Here is a 14,417-nt window from a genome sequence, read left to right as displayed (position 1 = left end):
GTGGTAAGTATAGCATAATGAATGCTATACCATATATAATATATACTGTATTCCCTGTGCTGTACCTTTCATCCCCATGACTTATTCATTCCTTAACTGGAAGCCTGTACCTTCCTCTCCCCTTTAACCGTAACAGAAATCTTAAAAGTCTCCCATCACAAGAAAAAGGAAAAAATTGTAATTATACATCATGATGGATGTTTATGAGACCTATAGTGATCATTTCACAATATAGTGAAGAATTGTTGTGCATCTGAAAATAATATGTCAATTGTATCTTAATGATTAAAAAGGAAAAAATCTTCGTAAGTAAAGGTCAACTCGGTGGAAAAATGGGCCAAAACCAAAAATATTAACAGTTCACAGGACAAAGAAAAGCAAATGGCTCTTAAATGTAAAAAAAAAAAAAAAAAAAAAAAAAAAAATTCTAGCTCCCTCAAAATAAAGCTACCTGACATCCTATAGCAGTGTTCGTGAGAGACTGGTAAAAATCCCATTTGACAACCTATTCTTTTGATGAAGCTCTTGGGGGGAAAAAGCATTCTTATTAATGTTGCTAGCGAAATTATATATACTCTTATCTAGTGAATATCTAGCAAAATTACGTATACCCTGTAATGCAGCAGTCCTACTTCTGGAATCTCTCCAAAAACAAGACTGTCCATCGCAGCACTATTTGTACAAGGCAAAGGTTGGAAACAACCGAGATGCCCATCAATGCCTCCATACAGTCCATCCATACAGTGGACTACTGTGGGGGGAGGGGAGGAATAAAAAAGCAAGTTACAGTTAAGTGAAAACGAAGCAGGTACAAAGTACAGTAGGCTAGCTCTCATGTAAGAATGTATTGTGTGTACACATACAGTTGCTTCTATTTTCAAAAAACAAAAGGATAAACAGAAGTGTACATAGTTCCCTGTATGGGAAGGCAGGGAACAGGTGTTGAACAGAGACTGATTAGACTCCTCCGAATGCACCTTCTTTTATAGTTTGTACTTGGAATTCACTTAAGTGTTTTACAGAGATAAATCATGAAAGACAAACCAATCTAAAAAGTGAGAGGAGGGGTGCCTGGGTGGCTCAGTCGGTTGAGCGTCCGACTTCGGCTCAGGTCACGATCTCGCGGTCCCTGAGTTCGAGCCCCGCGTCAGGCTCTGGGCGGATGGCTCAGAGCCTGGAGCCTGCTTTCGATTCTGTGTCTCCCTCTCTCTCTGCCCCTCCTCCATTCATGCTCTGTCTCTCTCTGTCCCAAAAATAAATAAATGTTAAAAAAAAAATTTTTTTTTAAAGTGAGAGGATAAAGAGGGAAGCAAATGAACATAGTTGTATGTCAAAGTGGTGACATAATGAAATGGAAGAATTTTTTTTTACCCCAGTGATTTTCACAGTATTTCAGTTAGAAGCCCTACTGGATCTATTTTTGGTGACACAAAGAGCCAGAAAGAAATCTGCAATTTCTTTCAGTCTTATGTTAGCAATATATTGGCACTGTTAGTTTGAAACTGTTGTACGCATCATCAATTAAAGCAAATAAATGTGTAAATGTAATTAGGAAGGAAGGTTTTGTGAAAGAGCTAAAAGTATATACATATATAAAAACAAAGCTTTACCTTTGCTATACATATAAAGAATTTTGCACAGATGTGGTATTAAGCACATGGAGTAGCCAGTGGAATTTTTTTTTTTTTAAATCACAAATCCCTTTACTGTCAAGTCCTTAGTGGGGTGAGTTTTATAATCTCTTGGTATCTGGTTCCCTGAGTTTTCAGTATGTCAGAGTTTTGCTGAGTTACTCCTAAGGCTCTTCTCTTTAGCCATATTAATTTTCACACATCGCTAACAGCTCTAATGAAGCCATTTATCATCACCACCACTCACCTTTCCCTGGCTCTTTTCCTTTCTTCCTTTCTGCCATATCTGAATTTTGGACAGGGTCTCTTTTTCTTTAATACTTTTTGTGTTCAAAATTATCCGTAAAATATTGACACTATTCAAGGTAATTTATACAATCTCAATGCATCTTATAAGGAATATTTAGGGTGTTGTGGCAGAAGTATTTTAGGAGTAGTGATACAAGACTCCCACTTAAATCACAGTGATGGCCTTGGCAGTGGAGCTGGTATACCCAACTCATTTTAGTAAATCCCAGCCTCCCGAAATTGCAAATAATTTGTGTTGTTGTTTTTTTTTTTTTAGACGGCTATTCATATGAAAAGGAAGCAATGGAAAATTGGATCAGCAAAAAGAAACGTACAAGTCCCATGACAAATCTTGTTCTTCCTTCAGTGGTACTTACACCAAACAGGACTCTGAAAATGGCCATTAGCCGATGGCTGGAGACACATCAAAAATAAAATAGTTTATATTGTATATATTTTTCAGTGATCTCATTTGAATGATTTCAAGGTAAATACTAATCAGATATTAAAGCAAAACAGGAGAAAAGTGAATTTACTTACCTGTAAAAACTTATTCTTTGAATTATATGGACAAAATAACATGTCTGACCTCCTTTCCTACTATAAAAGCCTTTTTTGTATGTGAAAGATATCTTAATCTGTGGAGAAATAAAGTTTTACTTTGACTTAAAATTGCAATACACAAAATTGATTCTTGCTAGATGTAGGTCATATTCTCATTAAAACCAAACATCAGAATAATCTAGAATATAACATTAAGATCCTAGTTAATAGCCATTAATTTGATAACTCTTTGGAATCCTTCTAGAGAGAATTTGTAGCAAAATAACTAGGTTTATGACTAAACTGGGAAAATCACCTGGACATGTTTAATGAGCAGTTTTATTGGATTCTAAATTTGCAAGGTGGCAGTGATTTTTCCCTGCAGTCCAAACCTGTGTACAAGTTAGATGGAATCGATTATCATGAATATGTCAAGTTGACTTTGTTGAAATAAAGTACTAAATTGGCCTCCTTTTTAAAGTTCAGAATCCTTAAAGTTCTCATATATCCTAAGCTAAGGTAACTATACATTTTTACACAATACGTTGATATTTTTTTTTTTAATTTTTTTTTTTTAACGTTTTTATTTATTTTTGAGACAGAGAGAGACAGAGCATGAACGGGGGAGGGGCAGAGAGAGAGGGAGACACAGAATCGGAAGCAGGCTCCAGGCTCTGAGCCATCAGCCCAGAGCCCGACGCGGGGCTCGAACTCACGGACCGTGAGATCGTGACCTGAGCCGAAGTCGGACGCTTAACCGACTGAGCCACCCAGGCACCCCAATACGTTGATATTTAATACAACATCCTGATAAGCGTTCACAAGAAGAAAACTTCCAGTTCACAAAGCTGGGGTGGTATTGACTTCACATACCTTTTGTAAGTTGTTTCCCAGAATGAAAGCCATTAGTGGGAAGGCTGGTCAGAACTCAACTGGAACCAAGGCAGGAACCAAGATTCTGTGTTTGCCCCCAAAACCCTCATTTTAGCTGTTCTAAAATTCAAAAACTCAGAAATGAGAGGGGAAGAGTGATGTAATTATGTATATATTCTTTTCCTATATTTTATAAATTTACAGCTAATATGCTACATGTTTACAGACTTTCGTGGAAAGCTTAGCTACCACAAAAATCTCCCAATTATCTTTTAACTGCTTTGTAAAATTTCTGTCATCCTAATGTATTACTGAATTTTATTTCCTTTGTGTCATAGCTGGGATTTACAATCTGTGATTCTACAAGAGGATTTTCTTTTTCATACCACCCATGCTGCTTACATTCAAGTGAAGACCAAAAAAAAGTTGGAACAGGCATTAGGTGCTTTTCTATTGTATTCTATAGAGAAAAGTATGTTAACCTAATTTTAACAAAAGATTTTAATTCCTAGAGTCCACTAATGGGCCAAATATTTGTTTTGGTAGATTTATTTTCCAAAGGAGGCACACTGGTTTTTTACATAAAAATTACTAAAAATTATTGACGTCATTGATAGAAAACACAATAAAAGACTGGTTATCTCTTAAATGTGTTAAAGGTGATTTTCTTTTCTACATTTCACCATTATGGTTTCCTGTGGCTGAAAACTAAGATGCCAGTAACTTACTAAAGTGAAGTACTTCTAGTCATGTACACAAACCAAAGCCAGACAGCGCCTCCTCCCCGCTCCCACACCAAAATCCAAACCCATCCACAGGAAGGGACACCACAAGGCCCCTCGGCTACATTCCCAGGCCCAACTGTTCACTCAGGTGTTCGTGGGAGCAGCGCTCACTGGCTCTCAGGACTGACCAGAGCTTCCCAGGAAGACTTCACTTCTTTCTGGGGGAAGTGGACCAAATATCTTTAAGACTATGTCAAAATCATAACGTAGTCTATAATAAATTCCCGTAGTCACATCAGCTTCGTAGCAAAAGTCATTCAACATTTATGGGCCAATGCTTTTCCTCCCACCTGTTTTTGTTTTTGCTTTTCAACTAGTTTAATATTTAGCTTTAAAGAAGGGCTGCAGATACCCAGCCTTGCTGTAACAGCCACACCCAGACAGTACCTGAAGCAGTACCGGATTGCAGATTAGGGTTTTATACCAGTACAACCCAGTTTGATGTTCATTTATCCTACCCTGATACAGAACTATGTGGGTATAAAGACTGAATGATGATACAAATGTGAAGAACTTTCCTCATCAACACAGAGTTTGGTGTCTGACCAAAGTGAGAGTGACTGACAGTACTAAAGGGATCCTGTTCCCTGTCAAAACAGACACCAAGATTTCTGGAACAGAGAATTACAGAATGCTCTTCCTAGTTCAGGCAAAAAGATTCATGTTAACCACTGAGTATTCTGGGATCTCTTGGAGCTGTCACCCTTGTTCTGAAATTATTGAATGACATTTAATATGCATGTGGTAGTATTATTATAAAAATAGACTTTTCACTCTTTTCTTGAGGGTAACAAGATCCCCCAGGATTAAACCAAGGCAAAGCATTGTCCTCAGGATAGTCTCTACTTATCCACTGTTTCATTTAATACAAAACAAATTCTATTAATACTCTTTATTCCATATGGAAAAGTACAGTAGTTGTGCAGAAACAAAACTACATAACAAGAGTAAGACTTTCACAAATATTAAAGAAAACAACAAACAATAAATAAGCCAAAGTACTTCTAGCAGAACTCAGGGAAAGCCTAGAAAAATGATAAAGCTGTACAAAGTACACCATTCACACTCAGGCACAAATGTTGAAGAATGACACCAGATTTCCTGTTCGTACAAAACCATAATGATGCTCAGAGGAACGTCGTTACAACGATTCATTTTTAAAACTTTCTGTAAATATAGAACTTACTTCTCCCCAATTCTAGAAAATAAATTTCACATCCCACCATATAAAACAACTATTCTCCTACCTCTCTCAAACTAGCATTTTAACATCCTCCAATAGCACACCATTTTCATATAAAAATACCTTTAAACCAAGGCTCATTGCTGTACCTTATCTTTACAAATGAATAATACATCAGTTAGGACTTAAGTAGCACCTCAAAGGTGTTCATATAAATGAGATAAAGTGCTGTTACTGGTATACTGTTAACATGCCATAGTAATATATCGTTCAGTGCAACAACCAGCATGAATGAAGCTTACAAAGAACATGCAAATATATGAGGTTTTTTTATGATTAACTACTTGAAATAGTTATATTTACAAGTCAGAATACAACTTGGCTATTTAATATGTACAACATGTGACTATAAAGTAATGATTGTATAATGAAACAAAAGCAACAACTAACCACACCTTAACTATCCAAATTAAATACTGTCCTTAAAGGACCCTGGAGGGCTTGTTCCAGGAATGGTATCATTGTTAAAAGCAGTTTGGGAACCAGCTGAGGGCGAATTTACATATCGTAAAGAAAGCTGTATCCTTAGTTTAGTCCAAATCCAACTTGACCACCAATCCTGCTTCCAAATGGCTTTATACTATTTCCAAATATTATAAACACCTTGAAGTGGGAATATAATTCCAAAAAGGTGCTATAAAAATGTTTTTAGTGAGAACCCTAACATGGAAATAAAAGAGAACTACTATGAAGGTAACAATACTTGGATATTCTTGTATTTTGCTTAAAAAAAAATGAAAAGAATCAGCTGTATAACATTTATAGTCACACATGTTCAGCCAGAAATTTTTATATATTTATATGTAAAAACTGGGATTTGACTCAATGGAACTGAAACTTGAAGATTCCATCTTTTCCAGAATACATCATCTGGATATTTGTCATAAGTTAAACCTATCACTTAGACATTTACATTCTCTAAGAAATATTATGATTTTACCACATAGCAAACGCTAGGAGAAAAGTGGTAAAAACCAAACAATTTCATAAGAGAAAACCATGAGTTAATGTCTTCTTGGTGGTCTTAAATTTTTTAACTTAATAGGCATAACTAATTATAGTTAGCATTCTTATTTATGGTGACTCCTAGCTATTTATCAAAGAAATTTTGTCCCATATTTTATATATATCAGTGGCATCTGACCCACCCCCAAGGAATAAAGAAAAAAAATACATGGCTACAAGGTAACTTTTCTCATGAAAAACCTCTGAATCACCACCAGGAGCTGGCACACGGTATCCCCAATCCCACATATGCGTCTCTCTTAAGGCTCACACATTTGACTCTATGAATGATCGCTTTGGTTTTGCTGAAGGGAGGTGACTCCTGTGAGCTTCATTACTGACATGAGGCTGCTGTTTGGAGATACTTTCCTGATACAGATGAGAAACAGTCTTAGTGATCCTGCTATCTTGACAGTGGACCGGAATTTGGCATTTCTTTTCTTCTAGCTCCTTCACCTGTGACCCATTATGGACACTTCCACCCAGGGTAGAAACAGCACAGGTTTTGGCTTGGCTACTATATCCTCCTGCTTGTTTGAGAGAGGGCTTCTCAGAGTTCAAGGATTGCAAGCCGGCTGCAGAGGACGTGTTCAGCAGTAGCCCCTCCGGCACCTGACAGTGCCAGGTACGGTTTGGAGGATTGTTCTGCTGCTGGAACCTTGCAGTCTTATCCATGATGCCCATGAACGGAGTACTGCGTGGTCTGTGCTCGGCTGTCCCACTTTGACCCTGGCTAACAACCTTGTCTTTAATGCGAGCATCCGGTCCTTGGACTTTGAAGCCATCTGAGAAACTGCTGCTTGAAGTCAAACTACTGGTTGAACTTGACATCTTTATGCTGCCAGACGGAGAACCAGAAGAGCCTGAGCTGGTGAGGGAAGCCGGGTGTCGCCCGTCACCGCAGCTCACCGGCCCGCCCTGGTTGAGAGGGGCTACATCCACAGCTACAGAGGCGTGAGACAGAAGCCTCTCTGCAGTCTTTACCTTGCTCGGTAAGGGGTAGGCAGCACTGCCCTCGCTGTGCTGCAGCTGGACACCGTGGCTGGGGCCCAGCCTCTCTCCAAAATGGCCAGACCCGGTGCCCACAGTCAAAGTGCCCGTGCCCTCCAAACGCTGGGTTCTGCCACCACTGGAAGCTGCAGGGATCCCACCTGGCATAGGGCTCAGGGGAGGATTCTGAGCAGCGACCTGCATTTTTGTGCTGCCGTTTCTCACACCGGCCTGTCCAGCACCCAGATGTTGGTTGGTCTTCACGATCTGTGCCTGCCGGGTGGGCTGCAGGACCAGCCCGGGCGGAGCTACAGCTTCCCTCGGGGCCTTACCGATGCCTGGCCTGTGCTGCGGGGACACCGGCCTGACTTTGGACTGTAACCCTTCTTGAAGGTTTCGGATATACGGAGAAGGGACACAGGAGGATGGCTGAGACCTGGGCGGCGGGGAAATAGACTCTTCCTGGGAGGAAGTTTCTTCTTCCCCAGCCTCCTCAAGATGGAAGTGGTCGTTTAACCCAGGGGTCGGAGCGTCCTCCTCGTTGTCGGAGTCATTGGGTGGGGCTGGCGCTGGGCACTGCTGTTTCTGCTGCTGGCTCCTCTGGAGCTGCTTGCATTCCTCCTCGACGCGGGCCACCAGCCTTCTGATTTCCTGATTGGTGGGACAGAGCTTCACAGCTTCCCGGAGGTCAGCCAGAGCCGCGGCAAACTGCCTATACGTGAAAGCAGAGGATACGGTTAGGAGCCACGTAGGAGCATGCTCCCAATGGAACTGTTCATAAAACAGTTCTGCTAAAAAGAAAGAGAAGGGGAGGGGGGCACCTGGCTGGCTCAGCTGGTGAAGTACTCAACTCTTGATCTTGGGGTTATGAGTTTGAGCCACACATTGGGTGTAGAGACTACTTAACAATAAAATCTCTAAAAAAAAAAAAAAAGGCAGCTGAGTGAGTTTGGCACACCTACTGTGGTGGACAGGAGCTATTCTACACGAGCTTAGAGCTACTCCACTAGGTGGGAGTGAACTCTGACCCACACCTGCACCATGCCAGGGCCCATACATCTCTAACCACCACTGGCCCAGGAGCAGGAACAGACATAAACCAGTGGGTGTTAGAATCCTCTTAGTTTTCTTCACCATTGCCTCTCACCATGTCCATCTCTAACCCAAAAGCCTTATAGGACTCTCTTCCCTTCCCCACCTCCCCTGCTCTAATGTCTCTAGCTGGCAGGTTCCCTGTGAGCACAGACTAATAGGGATTCTGTGTTGCAGCAAGTGTGCAGGGAAGGAACAGTTACTGGGATGTTAGGAGAAAACAAAAGTCTAGCCATCACTGATAATATCCACTGCTGTGCCCCTTGGAAGCTACCAATTTAGTATCAAAAGGGAAGAGAGTCATTAGAGCAATGCTGGTGAATCAGAAACTCCCAAAGTCAACAGCAGCTCTGATACCAAAGAGACACAAGAAGGCTTCCTTAGTCATAGATCAGACCCCAGACAGTACCTGCTATTTCTCTTCGCTCTTGCCCTGGCATAAAAGGCTTCATAGGACTTTGGTTTCAATTCGAGAGCCTTGGAAGCAAATTCTTCTGCCATGCCAAAGTCCTGGTGTCAACATTTAAATACAGGAGTCAAAAGAAGCACTGAGACATGAGTACAGACATCTTTTTAACAGATTTCCTCTCAAGGTTAGCAGAGAACTGGGACGTAACTGAATAGGTAAAGGGCAACATAAGTTTTATTTATTTTGTTTTAAAGTTAAGGAGTTTAAAATAAGTAAAGTTAGGAGATAGTTAATGCTTTTTCATATTTTAAGAGAAGAACCCAGTAGAGAAGTAAAAACGGACGACTCGGGACAGCGGGTAGAAGCAGCGCACCAGAAGGCAGGGGAGCATGCAACGCGCAAGCGCAGGGAGGGTCAGCTTCCAAGAGGGACGGAGACGCCCACTCACTGCAACGGCAAGGTGGGCCGCATTCGCGGGCACAGAAGCAGGCGGTCAATGGATTCGGTGGTGAGAAGATGAAATGAACAACAATAGCAACAAAAAGCAGGAGAAAGAAGTACTGAAGTACATCTCTAGTTTCTGTTTACAAATTAACTATGAGTTAACTACTGAGAACTACAAATTAACCGGTTACTGGCATACGGATTGTAACACATCCGTGTTGAACTTTACAGCACCCTTTTGAGTCTGGGAAGGGTGGCCCGTGACAGAAGTGCACGTTGGCAAGGGGAGGAGCGGCAGCCGGCTCGCCTGTCACTGCTGAGGCCGAGGAAAGTGCCTTCCAAGTGCATTCCCTCAGCACTCTAAGGACGCAGTGACGGCGATCACGTGACGGCCACCTAAGGAGAAGCAGCCCCCCACACGCCAAGTTCACAGCAACGTGCAAACAAATCACACAGGAGGCTCCATGACGCGGTCTGCATAAGGGCTGGCCTTCACCGCTAGAAAACACTCTACTGCTAAAGGAACAGACTAAGGTAAGGACCCACAGCTTACATTTGTTTTTCTTCGGCAGCGAGACAAATTGAGATAGAGGGAAACTCTTAGCTCATTGAATGGTCTCATGTCCTCTCCAAATCCTTCCCGCGGAAACTTCCTTAAGGCATACTGATACCTCTGGGCTGCCTCTTTCATCTTCCCTTTCTAGGAATCAAAAAAAGCACAGAAATTGATCCTTTCCCGGATGCTTCAAGATGAACAGCCTCCTGCAACTTGAAGACCCTGGTGAGGTTTCCGCGTCCCTCTCATCCCGCAACAGAAACCATCCGAGCACATGGAAGGGTCCTGCAGAGGACACAGCGCCCTGACCAGCATGAGCCCGCGCAGCCTCACTGTCCGCACGGACTTCTGCACCACGTGCTTCACGGGGAAGGCACAAACTGGTTTTCTAGGAAACAGTCTGTAAACTGCCTAATTGATAACCATCAATCTTAATACATCAGATTATCCTGTTATATATTTTTGAAAACCATTTCAGGAATGATCCTTCCTCGACAAATACTTTAATGCTAACTGTAACGATAGAAATCAGATAAAGAAATGATGCCCTTCCCAAGGCAAGTACAGTCTTGTGGAGAAACCTAGAGCTTGCTGTAAAATAATCATTTGTGAGAGGAACTAAAGTATGGGCTTTAAAAACTGGAACAGCACCGCACATCATTTTCAAGGCTAAAGAAATCAATTTGCTCAGTCAGTTCCATAGCACAGCAGGTGTGAAGTCTGCTGAAAATGGCTTGATATTTCTAACATAATTGCCTACCAAAATTCATATTAAAACCACTTCAAAGCCACAACAACATATACTCTGAACTCAATTTCAAACGGATTACAAGTCAGGAACCCTGCTGGGTCGTGCTTTTGCCTACATATTTGTTATTATTAAAAAAAGAAAAGGGAAAAACTAAATGCAGTCCATGCAGCAGTCTCCTGATAAAAGGATTAAAATGGTCATAATGCAGTTTTTTGTTTTATTTTCAGAACTTTTACTTCTGTCTAATTACAGACCTGGAAAGAACAGTGATCTAGGTCTATGGCCTAAGCATCTATCTAAGCCAGGGGTGGGCACACTACAGCTTCTGGGCCAAATCTCGCCTGCCACCCATTTTTACAAATGCACTTTGACTGGGACATGGCCACACCCATCTGTTCTGTATCACCTGTGGCTGCTTTCATGCCACAGCAGCAAAGCTGGGGAGCAGTGACAGAGACCATATGGCAAAGCCTATTTCCTTGTCTGGCGTTTTACAGAAAAAGTCTGCTGACCTCTGATCTAAACTAATGGCTTATTTTGGAAATTTTACTTCAAATTTTATTTAAAATGTTTACTTTTATTAATCTTTAGATTTCCATTTCTAAGGGAAAATGGGGAAAAAATTATCTCCCCAGTAACTGAGTATTATATATTCCTTGACTATCTTAAGTAAAAATATCTCTAGAAACTGTTTCAAATTGCAGAAGCTTACAACTATTAAAAATAAGATAATAAAGCCTTAGGAGACTTACTGATTCTTTTCTTCAGAAAATGTCTCCTGAGTGGCCCTTTCCTGAATTAAGGAATGTCCTGCTTGAGGCTACTCTACCTTCACACCAAGGCTTCAGGCCATACGTCACAATCATAGCTGTGAGGATTCATTCAGAAATAACAGTTCTCAACGACAGAATAGTGCCTTCCACCTTGAAGGCTCTGCTGTGGAGACATGAAAGCCTGGGCACAAGGCCAGGTGTGCATCTCCCAGAGCGTCCACGGAAGCCTGGCTACAGGTTTGGTGGGTAGGAGCATGGTCCTGCCTGGTCCACACCAAACTAAGAGGTTGCTCGTAGGCTGTCACATCCCAGAAAAGGGCGATACCACTTACTTTGTACATCACGTTTCCTTCCTCCATCAATTTCTGTAAAAGTATAATCAAAATATCAGGTTTGGAAGTAGCCATCGCCCAGGCGGCATTTCCTGCAAAACAAACATGCATTCAGAGGCACGTCAGTGCTCCGGGAGGGAAGGAGTTTACTGCTGCTGGGGCCAGATGGCAGCCCAGGTCACAGACGGCAGCATACTGTGTCCTGCAGCCTCCAGACAACAGTACAAGTAAGGACAGGGAGCAGGACCCCCAGGAGTTGGTCTCCCTTCCAATCTGCCTCACACTGAATGAGGCTCCTGGGAGGAGGCTGTACCCCATGCACCTGTTACTCTGATGAAAAGAGTGCTGGGAAACCAAGGCGTCAGAGCAGCCAGGCCCATCCCTCCCTTCTGCTGGGATTTTTGGGGAAAATCAAGCATGGCTTCTGAATAATCTCCTTAGCTTCCTGCAGGGCCCATGTCTGCTGGTGAGTGAAGGCACGTGTTCTTAGCAGCCTCTCGCTCTCTGCTGCAGTCTATACTGCATCTGCCCAGACAGGTTGGCTCTGGCTAGTCCGCCCTCTTGTCACAGCTCATGTTTCTCCAGCCGCCAGCCCCACTTCTGAGCACGTGCAGGGAATAATGCTTAAGAGAGAAGAGTCTCAGAGTCAGACTACTCTGCTCCACTGACTCTGCTGATTACCATGACCTTAGGGAAGCTATTTACCTCCACTGTGCCTTGGTTTACTCCTCTGCAACATGATGGTGTTATCTCTACCTACTTAGAGGGTAGGTGAGGATTAACTATGATAAAACATGAAACTGCTCAGAATAATTCCTGGTACTGTGAACTGCTTAGTAACATCAGATCTGTTCATCTTTGCCACAGTCCCCTCCTGGGGGCTGCTGCTGGCCAAAGGTCTGGCGTATTAAACTACGAGAGCCATGTTCTTGTTGCTCTTTACCCACACATTGTGAGTGGGGGCTCACGCTCCGACCAAGCACAGAGAACGAGGCTCTTCCTACTCTGAGTCCCCTCTGCCCTGTCATTATCCTTCAGTGACACCCCTCCCCCATCTAGTTTCCAGTAAAATCCCATGAACTTTCCTTCACAGAAACTGCTGGAGTTGTGGCTACCCTACCCGACTAGGACTACTCCAGAACAGTGGTTCGCCAATTCAGCTGCTCAGCAGAGCCACCTGTGAGCTTTCTTAACCACATAACCAGCCTCCCCCGAAGAGCTGAATGGAGCTGCTCACTGCCGTGGCTCCCGGGCATCCCTAACACCCTACAATTCTAGACTGGTCTTCAACATTGGCCACTGCTTTCTACCCACACTGCAGTGGTAATGTCATGAGTTATTTAAGCATTCTGAGTGACTGTGTTTAAATGAGCCTTGTAGAGGACAGAAAAGAAATCTCTAGGCACCTGACATCTTCTTAACCTGGGATCAGGTAAGTCTTTATGGCCCCGGACATACTCTAGAATTTGAAGTGAACCTCCCTCTCCCGCTGCTGAGATGAAGTGTTCACTGACCTAATTTGGCTCCTTTTCTCAGCAGTGTAACCACTACAGATGTATTTCGACAACCAATGGCTCTATCCAAGGGGCGCATGCCGCTGTGGTCCACGTGCTCAATCACGGCTCCCTTCTCAACCAGATACAGTACCTGCAGGGAGAGACAAAGCCCTGAGGGGTGGCTGGTGGCAGAGGTGTCACACTCCACCCACCTCTGCATCCTGGGGTGGAACTGGCAGTCTTAGCTTTACTGTGATCTTCAACGCCTCTGGCCATGAAGGGTCCTAATGGAAATGAAGCCAATGGGTAACTGAAAAGAGGGCTATAATCTATAGCTAAAGTCCACTCTGCCATCAGCAATGAGGGAGGCGGGTGAACACTCCCAGGGAGGGACATGTTATGTACATGCATTCATATACCACAGAGGAGTATATGCATATCCACTTCCCAGACCACAGGGATGGCCACAGTCATCTTTTCATCTCCAATTACTTAGGAGGCAGACTTCTACAACAGCTCCTACATACTGGCAGTCTACAGCAATGGGACCTCTGGAAACACTCAGACCCACACAACCTGGGTGTAGCAAGCTAGAAAAACTAGCAGCTTGAGATTAGATAAAACCAATTATTACTCACTTTAAGGCTTAGGAAAGAGACTCAAATATTGGGTATGTAAAGAGGCAAGGTTTGAGACCATGGTACATAGCTTGATTTGACATGGTATGACAGCAGTCACTCAGAAATGGAACACAGAGGAAAAATCACTTGGGCTACTCAAATTGCTGAAAAGAAGTCACTTAGATTTTCATGTGAATCTGACAGTCCACCAATTATTCAAAATGACACTGGAAGGATTAATATCCATAATATATAAAGAACTCCTACAACTCAACAATAAGAAACCCAAATAACCCAATCTTAAAAAGGATATGAATATACATTTCTCTAAAGGTGATATACAAATGACTAAGAAGCATATGAGAAGATGCTTAACATTATTAATCATTAGAGAAACAAAAATCAAAACCGTGAGATTATCACCTCACATTATTAGGATGGCCACTATCAAAAAAAAAAAAAAAAAAAAAGTGTTGGTGAGGATGTCAAGAAATAGGACCCCTGAGCATTGCTGGTGGGAATGTAAACTGGTGCAAACACTCTAGACACAGTATGGAAGTTCCTCAAAAAATTAAAAATATAACTA

The 14,417-nt window shown here is 42.4% G+C and overlaps 2 protein-coding genes across 18 annotated transcripts in view; one reads left to right on the top strand and one right to left on the bottom strand.

Moving 5' to 3' along the window:
* WDSUB1 (WD repeat, sterile alpha motif and U-box domain containing 1) overlaps positions 1-2,597 on the top strand; it is a 51,661-nt gene extending 49,064 nt beyond the window's left edge. For all 5 annotated transcript variants that reach the window (XM_045479944.1, XM_045479945.1, XM_045479942.1 and 2 more), the window contains one exon: positions 2,197-2,597. In XM_045479944.1, the coding sequence (XP_045335900.1) occupies positions 2,197-2,354 (158 nt within the window). In that variant the 3' untranslated portion in view covers positions 2,355-2,597. The remainder of the gene's footprint in view (positions 1-2,196) is intronic.
* A 2,400-nt stretch (positions 2,598-4,997) lies between these two features.
* Positions 4,998-14,417, bottom strand: part of TANC1 (tetratricopeptide repeat, ankyrin repeat and coiled-coil containing 1) — a 240,851-nt gene continuing 231,431 nt past the window's right edge. For all 13 annotated transcript variants that reach the window (XM_045479928.1, XM_045479934.1, XM_045479929.1 and 10 more), the window contains 5 exons: positions 13,230-13,362; positions 11,716-11,807; positions 9,857-10,003; positions 8,860-8,960; positions 4,998-8,070 (listed from right to left, as the gene is read on the bottom strand). In XM_045479928.1, coding sequence (XP_045335884.1) covers positions 6,636-8,070; positions 8,860-8,960; positions 9,857-10,003; positions 11,716-11,807; positions 13,230-13,362 — 1,908 coding nt within the window. In that variant the 3' untranslated portion in view covers positions 4,998-6,635. The remainder of the gene's footprint in view (positions 8,071-8,859; positions 8,961-9,856; positions 10,004-11,715; positions 11,808-13,229; positions 13,363-14,417) is intronic.

Source organism: Leopardus geoffroyi, chromosome C1 (genome assembly GCF_018350155.1).
Source record: "Leopardus geoffroyi isolate Oge1 chromosome C1, O.geoffroyi_Oge1_pat1.0, whole genome shotgun sequence".
Taxonomy (NCBI): domain Eukaryota; kingdom Metazoa; phylum Chordata; class Mammalia; order Carnivora; family Felidae; genus Leopardus; species Leopardus geoffroyi.
This window is presented reverse-complemented; position numbering and strand designations above follow the sequence as displayed.